Source organism: Haliotis asinina, chromosome 3 (genome assembly GCF_037392515.1).
Source record: "Haliotis asinina isolate JCU_RB_2024 chromosome 3, JCU_Hal_asi_v2, whole genome shotgun sequence".
Lineage (NCBI taxonomy): Eukaryota > Metazoa > Mollusca > Gastropoda > Lepetellida > Haliotidae > Haliotis > Haliotis asinina.
The window spans coordinates 81,572,188-81,586,788 of record NC_090282.1 but is presented as its reverse complement, the minus strand read 5'-3'; the positions used below and the strand labels follow the sequence as shown (position 1 = coordinate 81,586,788).

General features: G+C 36.9%; 1 protein-coding gene across 3 annotated transcripts in view; it reads left to right on the top strand.

The window, feature by feature from the left end:
* Nucleotides 1-14,601, top strand: part of LOC137278572 (uncharacterized) — a 78,051-nt gene that overhangs the window by 20,788 nt on the left and 42,662 nt on the right. Inside the window, exons 3-6 of one of the 3 annotated variants that reach the window (XM_067811026.1) lie at nucleotides 5,197-5,240; nucleotides 7,309-7,383; nucleotides 8,373-8,504; nucleotides 13,748-13,823. In XM_067811026.1, the coding sequence (XP_067667127.1) occupies nucleotides 5,211-5,240; nucleotides 7,309-7,383; nucleotides 8,373-8,504; nucleotides 13,748-13,823 (313 nt within the window). In that variant the 5' untranslated portion in view covers nucleotides 5,197-5,210. Of the gene's footprint in view, nucleotides 1-5,196; nucleotides 5,241-7,308; nucleotides 7,384-8,372; nucleotides 8,505-13,747; nucleotides 13,824-14,601 lie in introns of those variants that run through there. The other 2 variants (XM_067811027.1, XM_067811028.1) reach the window with 2 other exon arrangements.

Sequence of the window (14,601 nt, the reverse complement as noted above, 5' to 3'; positions counted from 1 at the left end):
AGGTAGACATGGTCAAATATCAGAACACCTGGATAACATTAACAGCTAACAAAGTAATAAAGTTTACAAGGTAATTAAATCAGTACTTGAAGATATTACAATGGATTACAAAATAAAATGGCTGTACAAATTCAGTACAAATTCAAAGGTAGCATAAATACTCAAGTGATTATAGCAATTGACATAGATGGTTATATTCACCACAACAGTGAAGTTGCAAAAAATGGTGGTAGGCTTGGTATCGAGGGTAAGAATGACGTGAAGCGGCAAGAATTAGCCCCGCATATATACCTCCTGAAAACTCCAGGAGATTCTACAATGCCCTGGGGACCTGTGAAGGTCCTGAGTTGAATAGGCCTTCAGCAACCCATGCTTGCCATAAAAGGTGACTATGCTTGGTTGACACATGTCATCGGTTCTCAGTTGTGCAGATCAATGCTCTTGCTGTTGATCAGTGGATGGTCTGGTCAAGACTCGGTTATTTACACACCACCTCCATGTAGCTGGAATATTGCTGAGTGTGGCGTAAAAGTAAACTCACTCACTACAATACCCTGGGTCAGATTATAGCAAAAGACTCACACTCATGAGTTTGTAGTACCTTCCAGAACTCTGTCTAAATATTGCACACCAGTGCTAACTGTCCACATGTACAATGTATTACATTATCTTGTTACAAGAAGAATAATATTTCCGCACAAAATAACCCACATTTCTGTCCAGGTCCCTGACCACTTGATACTTTGAATGTTTGTTTATTGCTTAACACCACTTTAAGTAATGTTTATGCTATATGGTGGTAAATATTGTAAAAAGTAAAATCTGGATTGGATAATCTAGTAATTGATTCTATCAGCATTATTGAAATAGGATCACATGCACCAGCGGGCATGATCTCAGTTTTCCGCTACAAATATCATGGTTTTCTGAAGGCCAATTTCAACTTGGATTGTATTGATATCCAAGTCCATGAAGTCGTCACAGGACAGATTGCAAGGAAATACAGGCATTTGTGTAGTTGAACATACTTGAATTGAATTATAGCATGTTGAAAAACAGGTTAGATATTGTACATATTTTTAGATTTGGTGCTGCTAGGCCCTTTGAGCTTCTCAAGCACTGTTACAAGACAGAACAGGTATCAGCTAAAACTATCTTAAACTAGTTCCAAGGAAGGTCTCTTAGCATCATTAAGCTTCATCTGTGTGAAGAGCCCTTTGAAAAAGACCCTCTGAGAGTTCAGTCCCACATTCTAATTTGTTCTCTGAAAGGAAAAGTGTCGCTGAGTAGTTGTCTGAAGAGGTAAAGTGATGCAAAAAGATACTGCAGCAGTTGTAAGTGTGTTGCATGAGACCAAGAAAAGTAATAGAACATTTTAAAAATAGGAAGTTGAAATAATTCTTACGTAAGTTTTCAGTTTCAAAGTACCGTGGTAACACGGAGTAAATTATGAGCTGTAATGAAATGCTATTGTGTAAGAGCAGTCAGGACAGGAGGTATGCACTGAGTCAGCTATCATTTCAACATAACAAAAGTTGTCTGTTTTTTTTGTACATGTTGAGTGATTTATTCCATACATACAGGATATTATGGCATGCTGTGTTTACGACACAAGTGCCTAAATATTCAAATGAGTGACAAGAAGAGCCAGAGATATACTGATATTTAAGCACAAGCGTTGTAAAACATAGTATAATATTGGCACAAATATTATATTCTGTTAATTACTGAAGCCCTCGAATTGAGGAAAATAAACTTTAAAACATAAACTGGCTACTCCAGCTGCTGTATATAGAAACAGAAGAAATGTGACATCATAGCATTTTTCATGACATCATGTCTTTATGACAAAGCAATATGTGTCCCTAAGGTATCATATGCGCCCAATGTTTTCGCCCTTGTAGGTAATAAAGTATGATAGCTACCTCGTCATACTTATCTCATGAGATCTTTGCACATGTCATTAATCTGAAGTTTAAGAATGCATGGCTTTATTGGTGAATTTTGACAGGATTTCGATTGATTTAGATTTTGTGATCTCTTTATTGTTTCAGTTTCAACTCAGTGATGATAGTTATATAGAACAGGTAGATGATGATTGGTGTTTGTATTTGTGTTTGTAGACGGAGTTATTCCACACATGATATCTTTTCCTTGTCAGCTTTTGAATGTGTTAATCTCTTTGGTCTTGTGAAGAAGGTACCCAACCTTTGATCAAAAGGTACATGGCTTGACGCGTATCATGGGACTGATTACATGGCCACCCAAATTGTCGCCTGCATGGGGCTGACAGAAGTATGCCGTATTTTCCAACTATGGCACATGACTTTTATTGATATAGTAGTGTGTGGTATGGTGTTGAGTCATATGATAGATGATATTCACACCTTGATGGCTTATAACCAGGTTATCTACTTTCATTGGATGATATGAAAATTGTGTTTCTGCAACATTTCCATATGGACACAATGTACTGTAGGTCAGCATTAATCAGTTGTCATCATCGTCAATAGTGGCATCAGCATCATTAGCATCATCAAACAGCATCATGTTGTCTGGGCGTGGCAAACCATTATAGCTTGTAGTATGTGGTCTTCCATTTATACCATAGTAGTCTTGAGGTTAGTGACACAAGCGATGAGTGGGTTTCATAAAACTGTATCCTTAACTTGCACCAAGTTAAAAACTGTACCAGCATGTCTAACGGAATGTTAATTTCTATGTGTGGTATCCACATAAAACCCCTGTCTATTCTGATCCAACCTTGATATCTCCAGTGTAAGTTCCAATAAGTGTCCACTGTACCTTGGATGCATTTACCTCCCTTGGCTGGCTTTGTATCCAATCAGGTGTCTGTGCTGGGAAGTTGAGTGTGCCAATCACAACTCACTTTCACTTCTTAATTTATCTAACCGATTAAACATTGGCAAGGCAAACCATGTTAAGGTTCTGTGAAAGAGGTAGAAGGGATTCTTGCACATATTTTCAGTTTCATGCCTGTCAGTTTGTATGAGTTCCCCAAAATCTGAGTTGCTCTGTAAACAAGCCTTGGCAGCTGCGACCGCTCTCTCAGTTCATTTGTCACTCTGAAAATGCGATGGGAGGTAATAAAAGGTAGGTAGACTAATGCATCCAGGGTATAGTGGAGAATGTATACCCTGGAGGTATCAAGGATGGTTCCAGTCATGTGACTTGTTTATTGTTTCTCTTCTTTATGAAGGGAGACATGCCAGTTGATCAAGCATACCCTACTTCTGGGTAGGCTAGTGATTCCCCACTTGGGTGCAATGTGTGAAGCCCATTTCTGTTGTCAACTTTGAGATATCACTGAAATATTGCTAAATGTTAAAAGCAGCATAAAACCATATTTATTCAGTCAGTGGAAGACTTCTTATTGCAGTAATATATACTAATAACAGTGTCAGTGTCCAGAAAATCTCTGTAAAGTCAGCACTGTTAAAGGCCCTTTGCAGAGAACACCGCTGTCAAGTTTCTGTAAATGCTTTATGTAAAGCCAATGTTGCAATATCAGCTAGAACTCTGCACTGTGTGAGCAGTTTATTACTTTTGTTGTTAAAAGTTGGAAAGTACAACATTGACAAATGTTTTGGATAACAACTCTTGTTATTGTGAGGCTTCGATACATATTCTTATGCTGTTGCTGTCAAGCTGTCATTCAAAGATGAGTTCATGAAATTCATGTCATAAATCCAAATGTTTGAATCCTGGATTTGCCTTGATTAAGCTTCTAGCCCTGTGCGAACCATTTATTAGTGTTTGTGTGTTTCACTTGCATTGTTTATTGTAAAATCTGCATCACTTAAGGCTTTTTTCATACATAAAGTTGACATCACATGATGTATAGAAAATATTATGTGAGTTTTCATTGCATACCTAGAGAATACTACATGAGGTCTCATTACATACGAATTATATGTACGAGTGTCCTTACCATGGTATCTGACCAAGCAAAAATGAGGTCACATACCATGGGAAGATCACAAGTTTCATAAATTATATTGATTACCCATGTCTTCTGTGCATTAAATTGACAAAATAGCTTTTGGGGGGTATTTTTATGGTCTCAAACTGAAACTGGTTTCTTAAAGAGATTGTGGAAGAATTGTGTACTGTAGAACACTTTTAGCATGACGTCACACTGTAATGACATCGCTACGTCTGCCCCCTGGTAACCAACGTCACAATGCAAGTCAGTTATCATCGCCTCGTACAGCCGCCTACAGTAGACTACTCCGTAGCACCCCTTTTCATGATTTGCAGTTGTTTCACTCAGCTAACATCACTCTTGAAAACTTTGCGTTTATGTTTTTCAGTGATTATAATGCCTCAGTTCAACTCACCATTCAACAGCGACATGGCAACATTTGCAATGTTTACATTCCCACAATGCATATAGGTTGTAGAATGAATGAATTCACGTGTTCGTTATGAATGGAATTGTAGTTTAGTCACGACATGACGTAATTGAGAGGTCATCGGTTATCCAAATAAATCGTTACAATCTCAGGTCAAGTCATTACGACACAAGTCAACCTGATACGAGACTCGTGTGGCGTGCAAGATTAGTGTACAACTAACTACCCATACGTTGATCACATGGGTAATAAAAGTGAATATTGTTCATTGTGTGTTCAACAGGTCCAGAGCGGAATGTACACTTGCTGTAGTGCCTGGTTTGGGCACTGTTCATTTACACTGGTCTAATGCTTTGTCTTGGAAACTATACTTTTGAAAGAAACAAATAGTTCCATTTAAATTTACAAGGAGCCCCAGTAAGTTGGGACCTTAGGACTTCTTTCAGTTAGGGCTTTAGTGGAAGGGAAAAGTGTATTTTACAGACCTGAGACAGACTGTATTCACACTCATATATTGTTCATCTTTCCTGAAATTCACAAGTATTTTATTATTGTATTGATCATGTTCATAGCCGTCCTGAAATAAGTATATAGCATTTTTGTCTTCATTGAAATGTTACCAGAGAAATAATGATAGATGAAGGTTTTCCTAACATGGGGCTGACTATTGACCTCCAGAACCTCTAGGTACATCTCTGCTCATTATTCGTACATATCTAGTTTTCCTATCACAGGTACTTGGCCTCTAGATACTGATATACATAGCTTTTCACCATATTCACACAGCTCAATATTTCATCACTGATTCATTTCATTCCAGTGAGACGTTTATCAATGCCAAGTTCAATTCAAGTCCAACAGCAGGTAATTGGTAGAATGTTTTCAGTCACAAGTCACAGCCCATACTATGATAACTGGCATGCATATCTCCTAGGACTGATTTTGTCTTCTACTACTTGTTGAATCACTTCTGTAGATATATGACAAGGGTTCTGGGACGTCGCCCTTCAAACCTTGCTGTGTGTTGTCATGTAAGGAACTCAGCTTTGAAATATTTCAAGTGGTACTCTATTTCATGAACACCTGTTGCAAGGGTCCCTGTCACTGGATCTTTTACTCATTTTTGTTTTCCGGACTAGAACAAACACAAAAGCTGATTTGGTCAGGACTAATGCAATAGAGGCCATGTGTTACAATAAATAATTTTATTTTTGGAGATTGATACTCGGTGTGCCACTTGTCATTAGAAAGTTCATTCAGAAATCTTGAAAGGTAGTTTTCTTGGTTCAGTAAGAACAAACTAACTCTTGCAGGTTTAGCTCTTCTCATAAAAATGGGCCTCTGTACCTGATTAACACTAGTTTACCAGAAATGTGGAATTTTCAGATGTGTTTTCAGTGAAGAAATGTTTTTTAGTGTGTGTTTTTCCCTGTTTCATTTGTGTGAATATTATGATTAGGTTTGTTTGAAAGTAAATTTTAAAATCAATTTTGAAAATGCTGACTCCATATTTTCTGGGATAACATAGCATCAGCACATTACTCCGAGATGTCACGATGGACATTGTGTTGACATTCCATTCTTGGGAATGTGAGAGATCTCTTCGTTTGCCTGCTTTCGTTATTCAATATTTTTCAAGGCAAACATAGCCTAGTGCAAATATTATTTTAAGGCATGACTAAGTTACTGCATTATTCATGGTGAATGTGATCGGTGAAGATATTGGCTGTGGTTATGGCTGCTGTAGTCCCATCACGTTGGCTGTATTTACTCAGTCATCATAACATGACCTGCTGCACTAAATGCTTTGTTCACAACTCAGAAACTGTTGATGTTATTTTCAGTATTTCAACCTGAGGATGGGATCAGTAAAAGAAATTTGATCTTGTATTTATGTATGACGTGTGGAAATAATATTTTCAACTGTTTTACTCCAAGTTCCGAAAAAGATTAAATCAGGCTAATCAAGTGAGATTTGGAGACTGTTCACTTTCGGGATTGAGAGATTTTTCACATAATGGTTTCTCCTGATACCCATATCTTGAGTAAATTCCTCAGAGTCTTCCAGGAGATTAGCTACTGCAAGATGGAGCTAATATTGTTGTGTCACACCATGAGTGGCAGCAAGTGTCAGACCCTCTCTCGTTGGCTTCCTTCACTCAACAGACATGTTTAATGTGCATACATTTCATCATCTTTCATGTTTATCTTAGACGATCTTTCTTTTAGATATGCTTTTGTTCACTCACTTTGGTTTCATGGAAATTCTCATGACAAAAGTCAGATTATTGTGATATTGCCTATCAACTATATGCGGCTTTGGTCGTTGAGATAAAATAATCTGATCTGAATGGGATGTTTCATCAATATGAAAATGTTCTAATGTAAATATCACTTCAAAACCAAAATCAGTAGTAGTTTTACCAGACTTGCTCAGGCCAATATTCAGCCAAATGATGGAATAAAACAATATTCCCCCTGCATGTTATTATGACTGCATTAAAAGTCAAGACTTGGTAGAGTTAAATGTATTTCATTTGTGACAGGACGAATATAGAAAAAGAGGCTCAAACTTACACACCTGTGCGCTGGATACCATGTTACAAATCCTAGGATTTGAGAAAAGAAAACATCAGTGATAGTCCCAATATTGAAAGAAGAAAAGATTTTCGTTTATTTTGCCTGCCAGCGACACCCGCTTTGAAATTCAGTATAAATTTCTGATTAGAAAGATAAAAAGATAAATGTAGAAGTCAATTCAAGAGATATCCTATGAAAGTCAGAATGTCCCAAATGCCCAAATAGCTTTGTCTGAATGACAAGCCCCTTGGCATTCATTTTGGTATTTATCATTTGAAATAATATATTGTGTCTTATATGCTACTGTTTTAGTAGTGTACTGTTACATGTAACATTGTATTTTCTGTTTCAGGCTGGTCCTCACATGCTTGTAGCTCCCCGTCCTCCCAGCAAGCCCATCACATCCTATCTCAGGTTCTCTAAGAAGGTACATTGTAGCCCATCACATTCTGTCAAAGGTTCTGTAAGAGGTACATTGCAGGCTATCACATCCTGTGTCAGGTTCTCAAAGAAGGTACATTGCAGCCCACCAGATCCTTTCAAAGGTTCTCTAAGAAGGTAAATTGTAGCTATCACATTCTGTCAGAGGTTCTCTAAGAAGGTACATTGCAGCCTCTCACATCCTGTGTCAGGTTCTCAAAGAAGGTATATTGTAGCCCATCACATCCTGCCTCAGGTTCTGTAAGAAGGTATATTGTAACCCATCACATCCTATCTCAGGTTCTCTTAGAAGGTACATTTTACACCATCATATCCTATCGCAGGTTCTGTAAGAAGGTACATTGTAGCCCATCACATCCTGTCTCAGGTTTTCTTAGAAGGCACATTGTAGCCCATCACATCCTGTCTCAGGTTTTCTAAGAAGGTACATTGCAGCCCATCACTTCCTGCCTCAGGTTCTGTAAGAGGGTACATTGTAGCCCATCAGAACCTGTCTCAGATTTTCTTAGAAGGTACATTGCAGCCCATCACATCCTGTCTCAGGTTTTCTTAGAAGGCACATTGTAGCCCATCACATCCTGTCTCAGGTTTTCTAAGCAGGTACATTGCAGCCCATCACATCCAGTCTCAGGTTCTCTAAGAAGGTACATTGTAGCCCATCACATCCAGTGTCAGGTTCTGTAAGAAGCTACGTTGTAGCCTGTCACATCATATCTGAGGTCCTGAAAGAAGGTACATCGTACTTGTAGCCAATCACATCCTATCTCACGTTCTCTAAGCAGATGCATTGTAGCTTACATGCATTGTACTCTTCTGGAAATTGATGCACAAGCTTGAATTCGAACTGACCTTCAAAAATAGTGTTTTTTATGTGTGATGAAATGTTTCTGAAACACTGTATCATTCTTATTAGGTCTTTATACTTTTTCTGTGCTCAAAATCTGAGTTAGTGTTGCACCCTGTTGTACATTGTAGATATGGGAGAAGGTGAAAGTTGACCGTCCCAATGCTCCAGTATGGGAGACCAGTCAGATCATCGGACAGATGTGGAGAGGTCTCAGTGATGAAGAGAAGCGTGTCTATGTTGCTGAGTATGAAGCTGATAGGGTGAGCTAACATATTGTGTGTGACTTTTGGATGTGTCTTGACACTCAGAGAGAGCATGAAGGTTATAACTTGATTGGATATGGTGTGATGACTTGATGTGATATGGAGTGATAACGTGATGTCATGTGGTGTGTGTTACATCTGTGAAGGTGGTAACTTGGCGTGATCTGCTGTGGTAAGGTGTGATGATTTAACGTGATATGGTGTGATGATTTGACGTGATATGGTGTGATGACTTGACATGATACTGTGGATTTTACCTGTATGGGAGATGTGTGGTACACTTACACAAATTGTGGATCTGTTTTGAAGTTACATGAGCCTGGAAGTAATGATTTAGTGTTATATGGTATTTTTTACACATATGTTTGTGGCACATGTGTGTAAATTGTAATGTGACTGTTATTGCCACTTGTGAACTGTGTGAGCATGAAGGTTATGCATTTTTGTTGATAAGTGTTGATACTCTGACACACAGGCGAACTTGTAAAGAATCCTTTTTCATCCTGTCACCATGGAGATATCCCTGAAATTGCTTTCAGGTGTCATTCCGCAGTATTGCCATACGTTTTTGAAAATGACATCACTCAGTGGTAATGTGGTTTGGTTGTTACTGTATGTGGTATTAAACATCAAACAAATTACATAAGGATACAGTCCAGATCAAAACCCTTCATGATATAAATAGCATTCAGATGTTCATAGGGTAATATTTTACTTTGAAGTGTGGTTAAATGTTGAAAATCCATGCATGACTTCTTAGATTTATCATTGTGATAGAGAACTGTAAACATCAAAATAGAAAATTCTTTTATGAAAAAATATTTGTAACAACAAATGATTACAAATGAACTTTGTGTACTTCATTAATGAAAGCTTTCATGTCATTTTTTGCATGTTCTATACCTTAGGCACTTTTGATGTATTTGTCTGTATGAATGATTCATGCTGAAACAGTTGTTATATCAATGACAGTTTCCTTTCGTCCTCTTCATTTAGTAAAATAAGAGACTTTCTGAATTTGAATACTGTCCCAAGAGGAGATATCCATTTTGCTGAAACTGAAATGTTGATAACCAAGTTAATGTATGTTTATTTTAATTTCAGAAATTAAAAATGCAGTAATGACGTCTTCCCTCTAAATTCATGAATCAGTATAATTGTGTTAATATGGGTGTCAGTGTGTAAATTAAGTATGATTAAGAAATTAAATAGCGTTTACCATATCAACAGATATGGTAATTTCTCAAAAGTTCAAAATACATTAAATGAAGTGTAAAATAATTCAGTACAATTATCAGTCAGTCTGTTTTTGATAGTGAAGCAAGAAATAATTGATGAAAGTGTTTTGTAGATTTTGTAACATTTTAAATGGCAGTTAATGTGTAACAGACTAATGAGATTAGGTAATGTGCCAAGTTTTGACAAATAAAATCTTTCTTAAGATACTTTTGATTTATTTCCATACATGAGCATGAGGGCTTCTTTTTCTCCCCAGAAACATTTCTCTGTCGGAATAACATTTGCATATTATTACAGACATTGTAGTAAGATCTTACTTTGTATGCTGTTGTAAGTTTGCTATGCAAAAATCCCTTCTGTATATTCATTTATTCATATGCTGCTCTCCATTTTATGAACACCTGGTATTTTCATCATTTGTTAAGTGAAACATGCAGATGAAATAGCCGAGTAAAATGTCAGTAAAAGACAGGTGCTTTAAAGTTCTTCCACAAAGTCTTAAGAAACTGAAGTTTTGGGTGTATGTCATTGCTTGAAGTGCAGTTTTGTGTGATGGAATGCATATATGGAGAAGAATGAGAGAAAATTCAACAAAACGTTTTGTTTCTAACATCAGTTAGGATTAGAGTTTTTAGACCTTCCTTTGAAATTTCAAATCTATAGTGCCAGCACTAGAAGAACAGTGTTTTTTCTTCAGGTTTTGTTTGTGCAAGTAAATATTTCATGTAAGGCTCCATATATTCAAATTTGAGTTCTTTCTTTGTAATTTGTAACCTTTTGTGATTATTTATTTTATTAAATATTCACCATTGTTTCTTTTCATCTGATTATTGTGTGTATGTATACTAATGACTGACTGCATGGTTAGTGAGATATGTAACTCTAGTTGGATGGCATTAACTCATTAGTAAATACATATCTCTCAACAGTGCAGGAAACATTTAGCCGTGGAATTATTCATATTTGCTAAAATTCATTTGCCATGATTGAAAAAGGGCAATTTAAAGGTTGTTTTTTTGTTTAAATCAATTTACTCCATATGATTGTAAGATATCAATATGGATTGGAATCTGACTCTGATAGTTCAAGTTAAGCAGTGTTCATTTGAAAATGGGGCATCTCTTTCAGTAAGGATGCATAAAGGACTACCCACATGCAGCAATGTATATACAGAAGAATCTCACATTCCTTAATATGGATTATTTTATGACATTAATTTTTCTTATCATGATTTGTTTGTTGTTGTTAATGACACTGAGCAGTGTGCAGTATTAAAAGGCAACTCAATCACAAAGTATGACCCCTTCATTCCACGGTCCTATTTCAGCATGAGGACAAACACAGTCTGTTGCTGTATTTGATCTGGAAAACAGGATGTTTGACTGGCTCCGGTCAGTTACTTAAAAAAATTATATGTCAGTGTCTGAAAGTAATAAACACAATGCTATTTCAAGAATATAAACAAACAATTGAGAAATCTGCTGAACGAAAGTATTCAGTACAAAAGCAAACAATATAAAGTTACAATCAAAGACTCCAATGTTCATGAGCTTGGGGATGAGCCAGTTACAGCTTACAGAGGAAACAATATCATGGACCTCTTCCTGAAAGTGTTTGATATATGTTTTATTGCCTTTTGAGCTAGGTAGAAACTTTATGGTGCATGCATTCATACAGAACAGAAATGCATATGAACATGGACTCTGGCATGTTACATTGAAATGTTGTGTGGAGATGAAAGACATGCCTGTAACAGAAAGGATAGTGAAAGATATGTTGTGAAGTCACAAGCATCTTATTTGTTCCTTGTTAGCTTAGATGAACACTTTGTTGAAGGGTAACGGACCACAACTTTGGATTTCTGGTAGTGCAAATCTCACATGAATGTGTCAAGTTGAAATAAATATGAACACATGGATTTGTCCAGGCCATCTGGCACTGTCAGCTGACTGGCAGTGATCAGTGGTTGGATTACTCACAGTTCACCTGTGAAATAAAGAACCAACAACGTCACACTTTTACATTGTTGCATGTTTTAGAGAACAAATTGTTGGAGTGAAGGTCAAAAAGTGTTAATGCATGTTGTCAACAAGACCATCAGAAGAAATACATTGTATCAAAGAATGGAATGGAATTGGTCAAAGCCTGCTTGTATGGCACAGAGATGCATGATCTGTTGTAGTGTATGTGTAAAATGACTTTGACAGGAAACCTACATACATTAGCCATTTGTTCAGACTTCATGTTTGTCAAACATGTCTATAAGTACCTATAGATTGTGTTTTTAAAATATATTTTGATATTCTGTTATATGACCTGTGTATACACTCACTGTGATTATATAGCTGTGGCGTCATATTCAATGTGACATTTAGCATTGTGTTGTCTGTCTGCTCTATATGTACTAAAAACATACCTGACAAGATGAAGAAGATCCTGGGATCCTTCAGTTTTGCATTTGTAGTATTGGAATGTAAAGACTCTTTAGGTCTCATGAGTTTTCTGTGATGGGTCTGGAGAGGACCCTTTGACTTGCTTAGTTTCAAAGGCCTACCTTTAGAATACAGCATCACAAACTTTAAAGACACGTCATAATACTATTTTACGTAATTGCTGGTGATTTTGTTCAAAAGCACGTTCTTGAAACAATGCCCTATGACGCTAGCATAGCAACAAGGTCGTCAAGCTCAGCAAGTACGTATAAGCTCCGCTCATTGATGTTTCATCTCTACCAGCCATGTCATTACAGAAACCCAACGATGTTGCGAGCTTCCAGTAGTAGTTCCTGGCGGATGCGCAATTTTTCGCAAGCAGCAGTTTTAAATGTTTTTTCTCTTTTGACTAATATGCTCATATTTCTTTGTGTTAAGAGGTGCTGAGGTGTTATATTTTGTGTATTTATATATTTTGTATTTTTAATTTGAGTAAGAATGACTTACATTGGTCACATCATGCCATGTTTTATTATTCGCAGTTTTGGTCAATTAAAATAATCTAACTATATTCTATATTTCGGTTTCAAACGTAACTATTTGGATCAAATGAATTACAACTGTAAACTAATATACATATGTATCTTTGTCATTCAGTAATTTGCACTATTTCAAGGAAATATTTATTTTTCGAAGCTGTAAGAATTCATTACACTGTATACGTCAGCCATTTTTGTGCCAGTTCGGTGAGCATATTATATTTATTAGAATTATTCCAAGGGTTAGGTTTAGGGTTTAGGGCAAGGGTAAGGGACCTAATCCAATATTGTAGGTAAATGCATGAGTACCAATGTGTTTTCCTTTTCCATTTTTAATACTTTGTTCACAAAGGAAAATGGGAGACCAAAAACTTCAAAAGTTAAATAAAGGATTAAATGGTTTAATGTCGATATTTTGGGCTGATGGAAATCGGCCTCCAGCAACTTTCACCTCTAGATCTACATATTTTCAATAATGATTGAAAGTCTAACTCACCCTCGTGCCATCACCAAACATGCCCATGTCTCACTCATTCCTTAGCACGATCCACATTATCCGTACTGTGTTCCCTACAACTTCTTCTGTCACGAAAGCACACAATCATTTTTATACAAGCACATCATTCATGCATGAGACATATGGCTGGGAACGTCCTCACAAGAAATTGTGGTGCTGAATTCTAAAGGTGCTCCATTTCAAAAGATGGCTTCATAAGTAGATTTAACTCAACAACAGACTTGGACCATGCAGAGAAGAGAAGGTGTGTACTTATCATTAACATCAGAGCATGCAGCACCCATTGCATGTATCAATGTGATGCTCCTGTATCAGGGAGACAGATGAAGGTACTGGAAGATGCCAGATGTTCCATCTGATATGATGAATGTCAATATCGTCACCTTGTTGCTGGATATGATAACGCTTTACTAATTCTATGACAAAATGGATATATGATCCAGATGTGTTCAGTTTTGTGTTAGAACTATGGCAGGTAACATATACATGTGAGTCACCACTCTTTCTTTGCAGGAGGAATATAAGAAAGCATTTGAAGCATACCGGGTTGCTTTAGCCGATTACCAGGAAGCTGTAGGGGCTGCCCAACGTAAGCTCTATGTGTCCATGTTGGCTCTGCTATCGTTTAGTTTCTTTCTGTTTGGCAGTTGCAAATTATTTAGTTTTATTCCCAGAACCAGCTCTGTGTATCAAACCAGTACTTTCTGTTTATGCTGTTCATATTGCTGTTGTTCAGATTGTCATGTAGTGATTGTACAGTATTTGTACTGTAATGGATGAATATAGCAGGCCATTGCCATCATTAATGTATATCAGAGATGCTGAACAAAGTATGTAAGCGGTTAAAATTCAGATGATAAAACTCCTGAACTGTTAAATTGGTTAACCTAATCTTGATGTTTGCCGATGTTAATGCCACGTTGATATGAAGTTTGAAGGCTTGATCAGAGTGATATGGACTAGTTACGCTACTCCTTCTTGCCCAGACTTTGTGAGTTATCAAAGGAAGTATGACATCCAACTGACAAAAAACGTTAAGCATGTCCTTGTTTACTATCATGAAGTTGAAGTTTCCGATTCACAGACTTTGCCATGATGATGATTCATCAGTATCTTGAATCATTCAGTTATTTGTCAAGGAGAGCTCATAATGGTGTGTCTTCCTGATTTAATGTCATATAATATGACAACCAAATTGACAGCCTTTCTGTGACACCCAAGCCTTCAGCAATCATACTTTCCCACCACTATCAGACTTTGACTTTAATTACACAATAGTTATGATAAACATTTCACTCTGCAGTAGTAAAGGCTTTTATTACCCATAAGGGAGTAAATATTTGGGTTCATATTTTTCATACAATTGC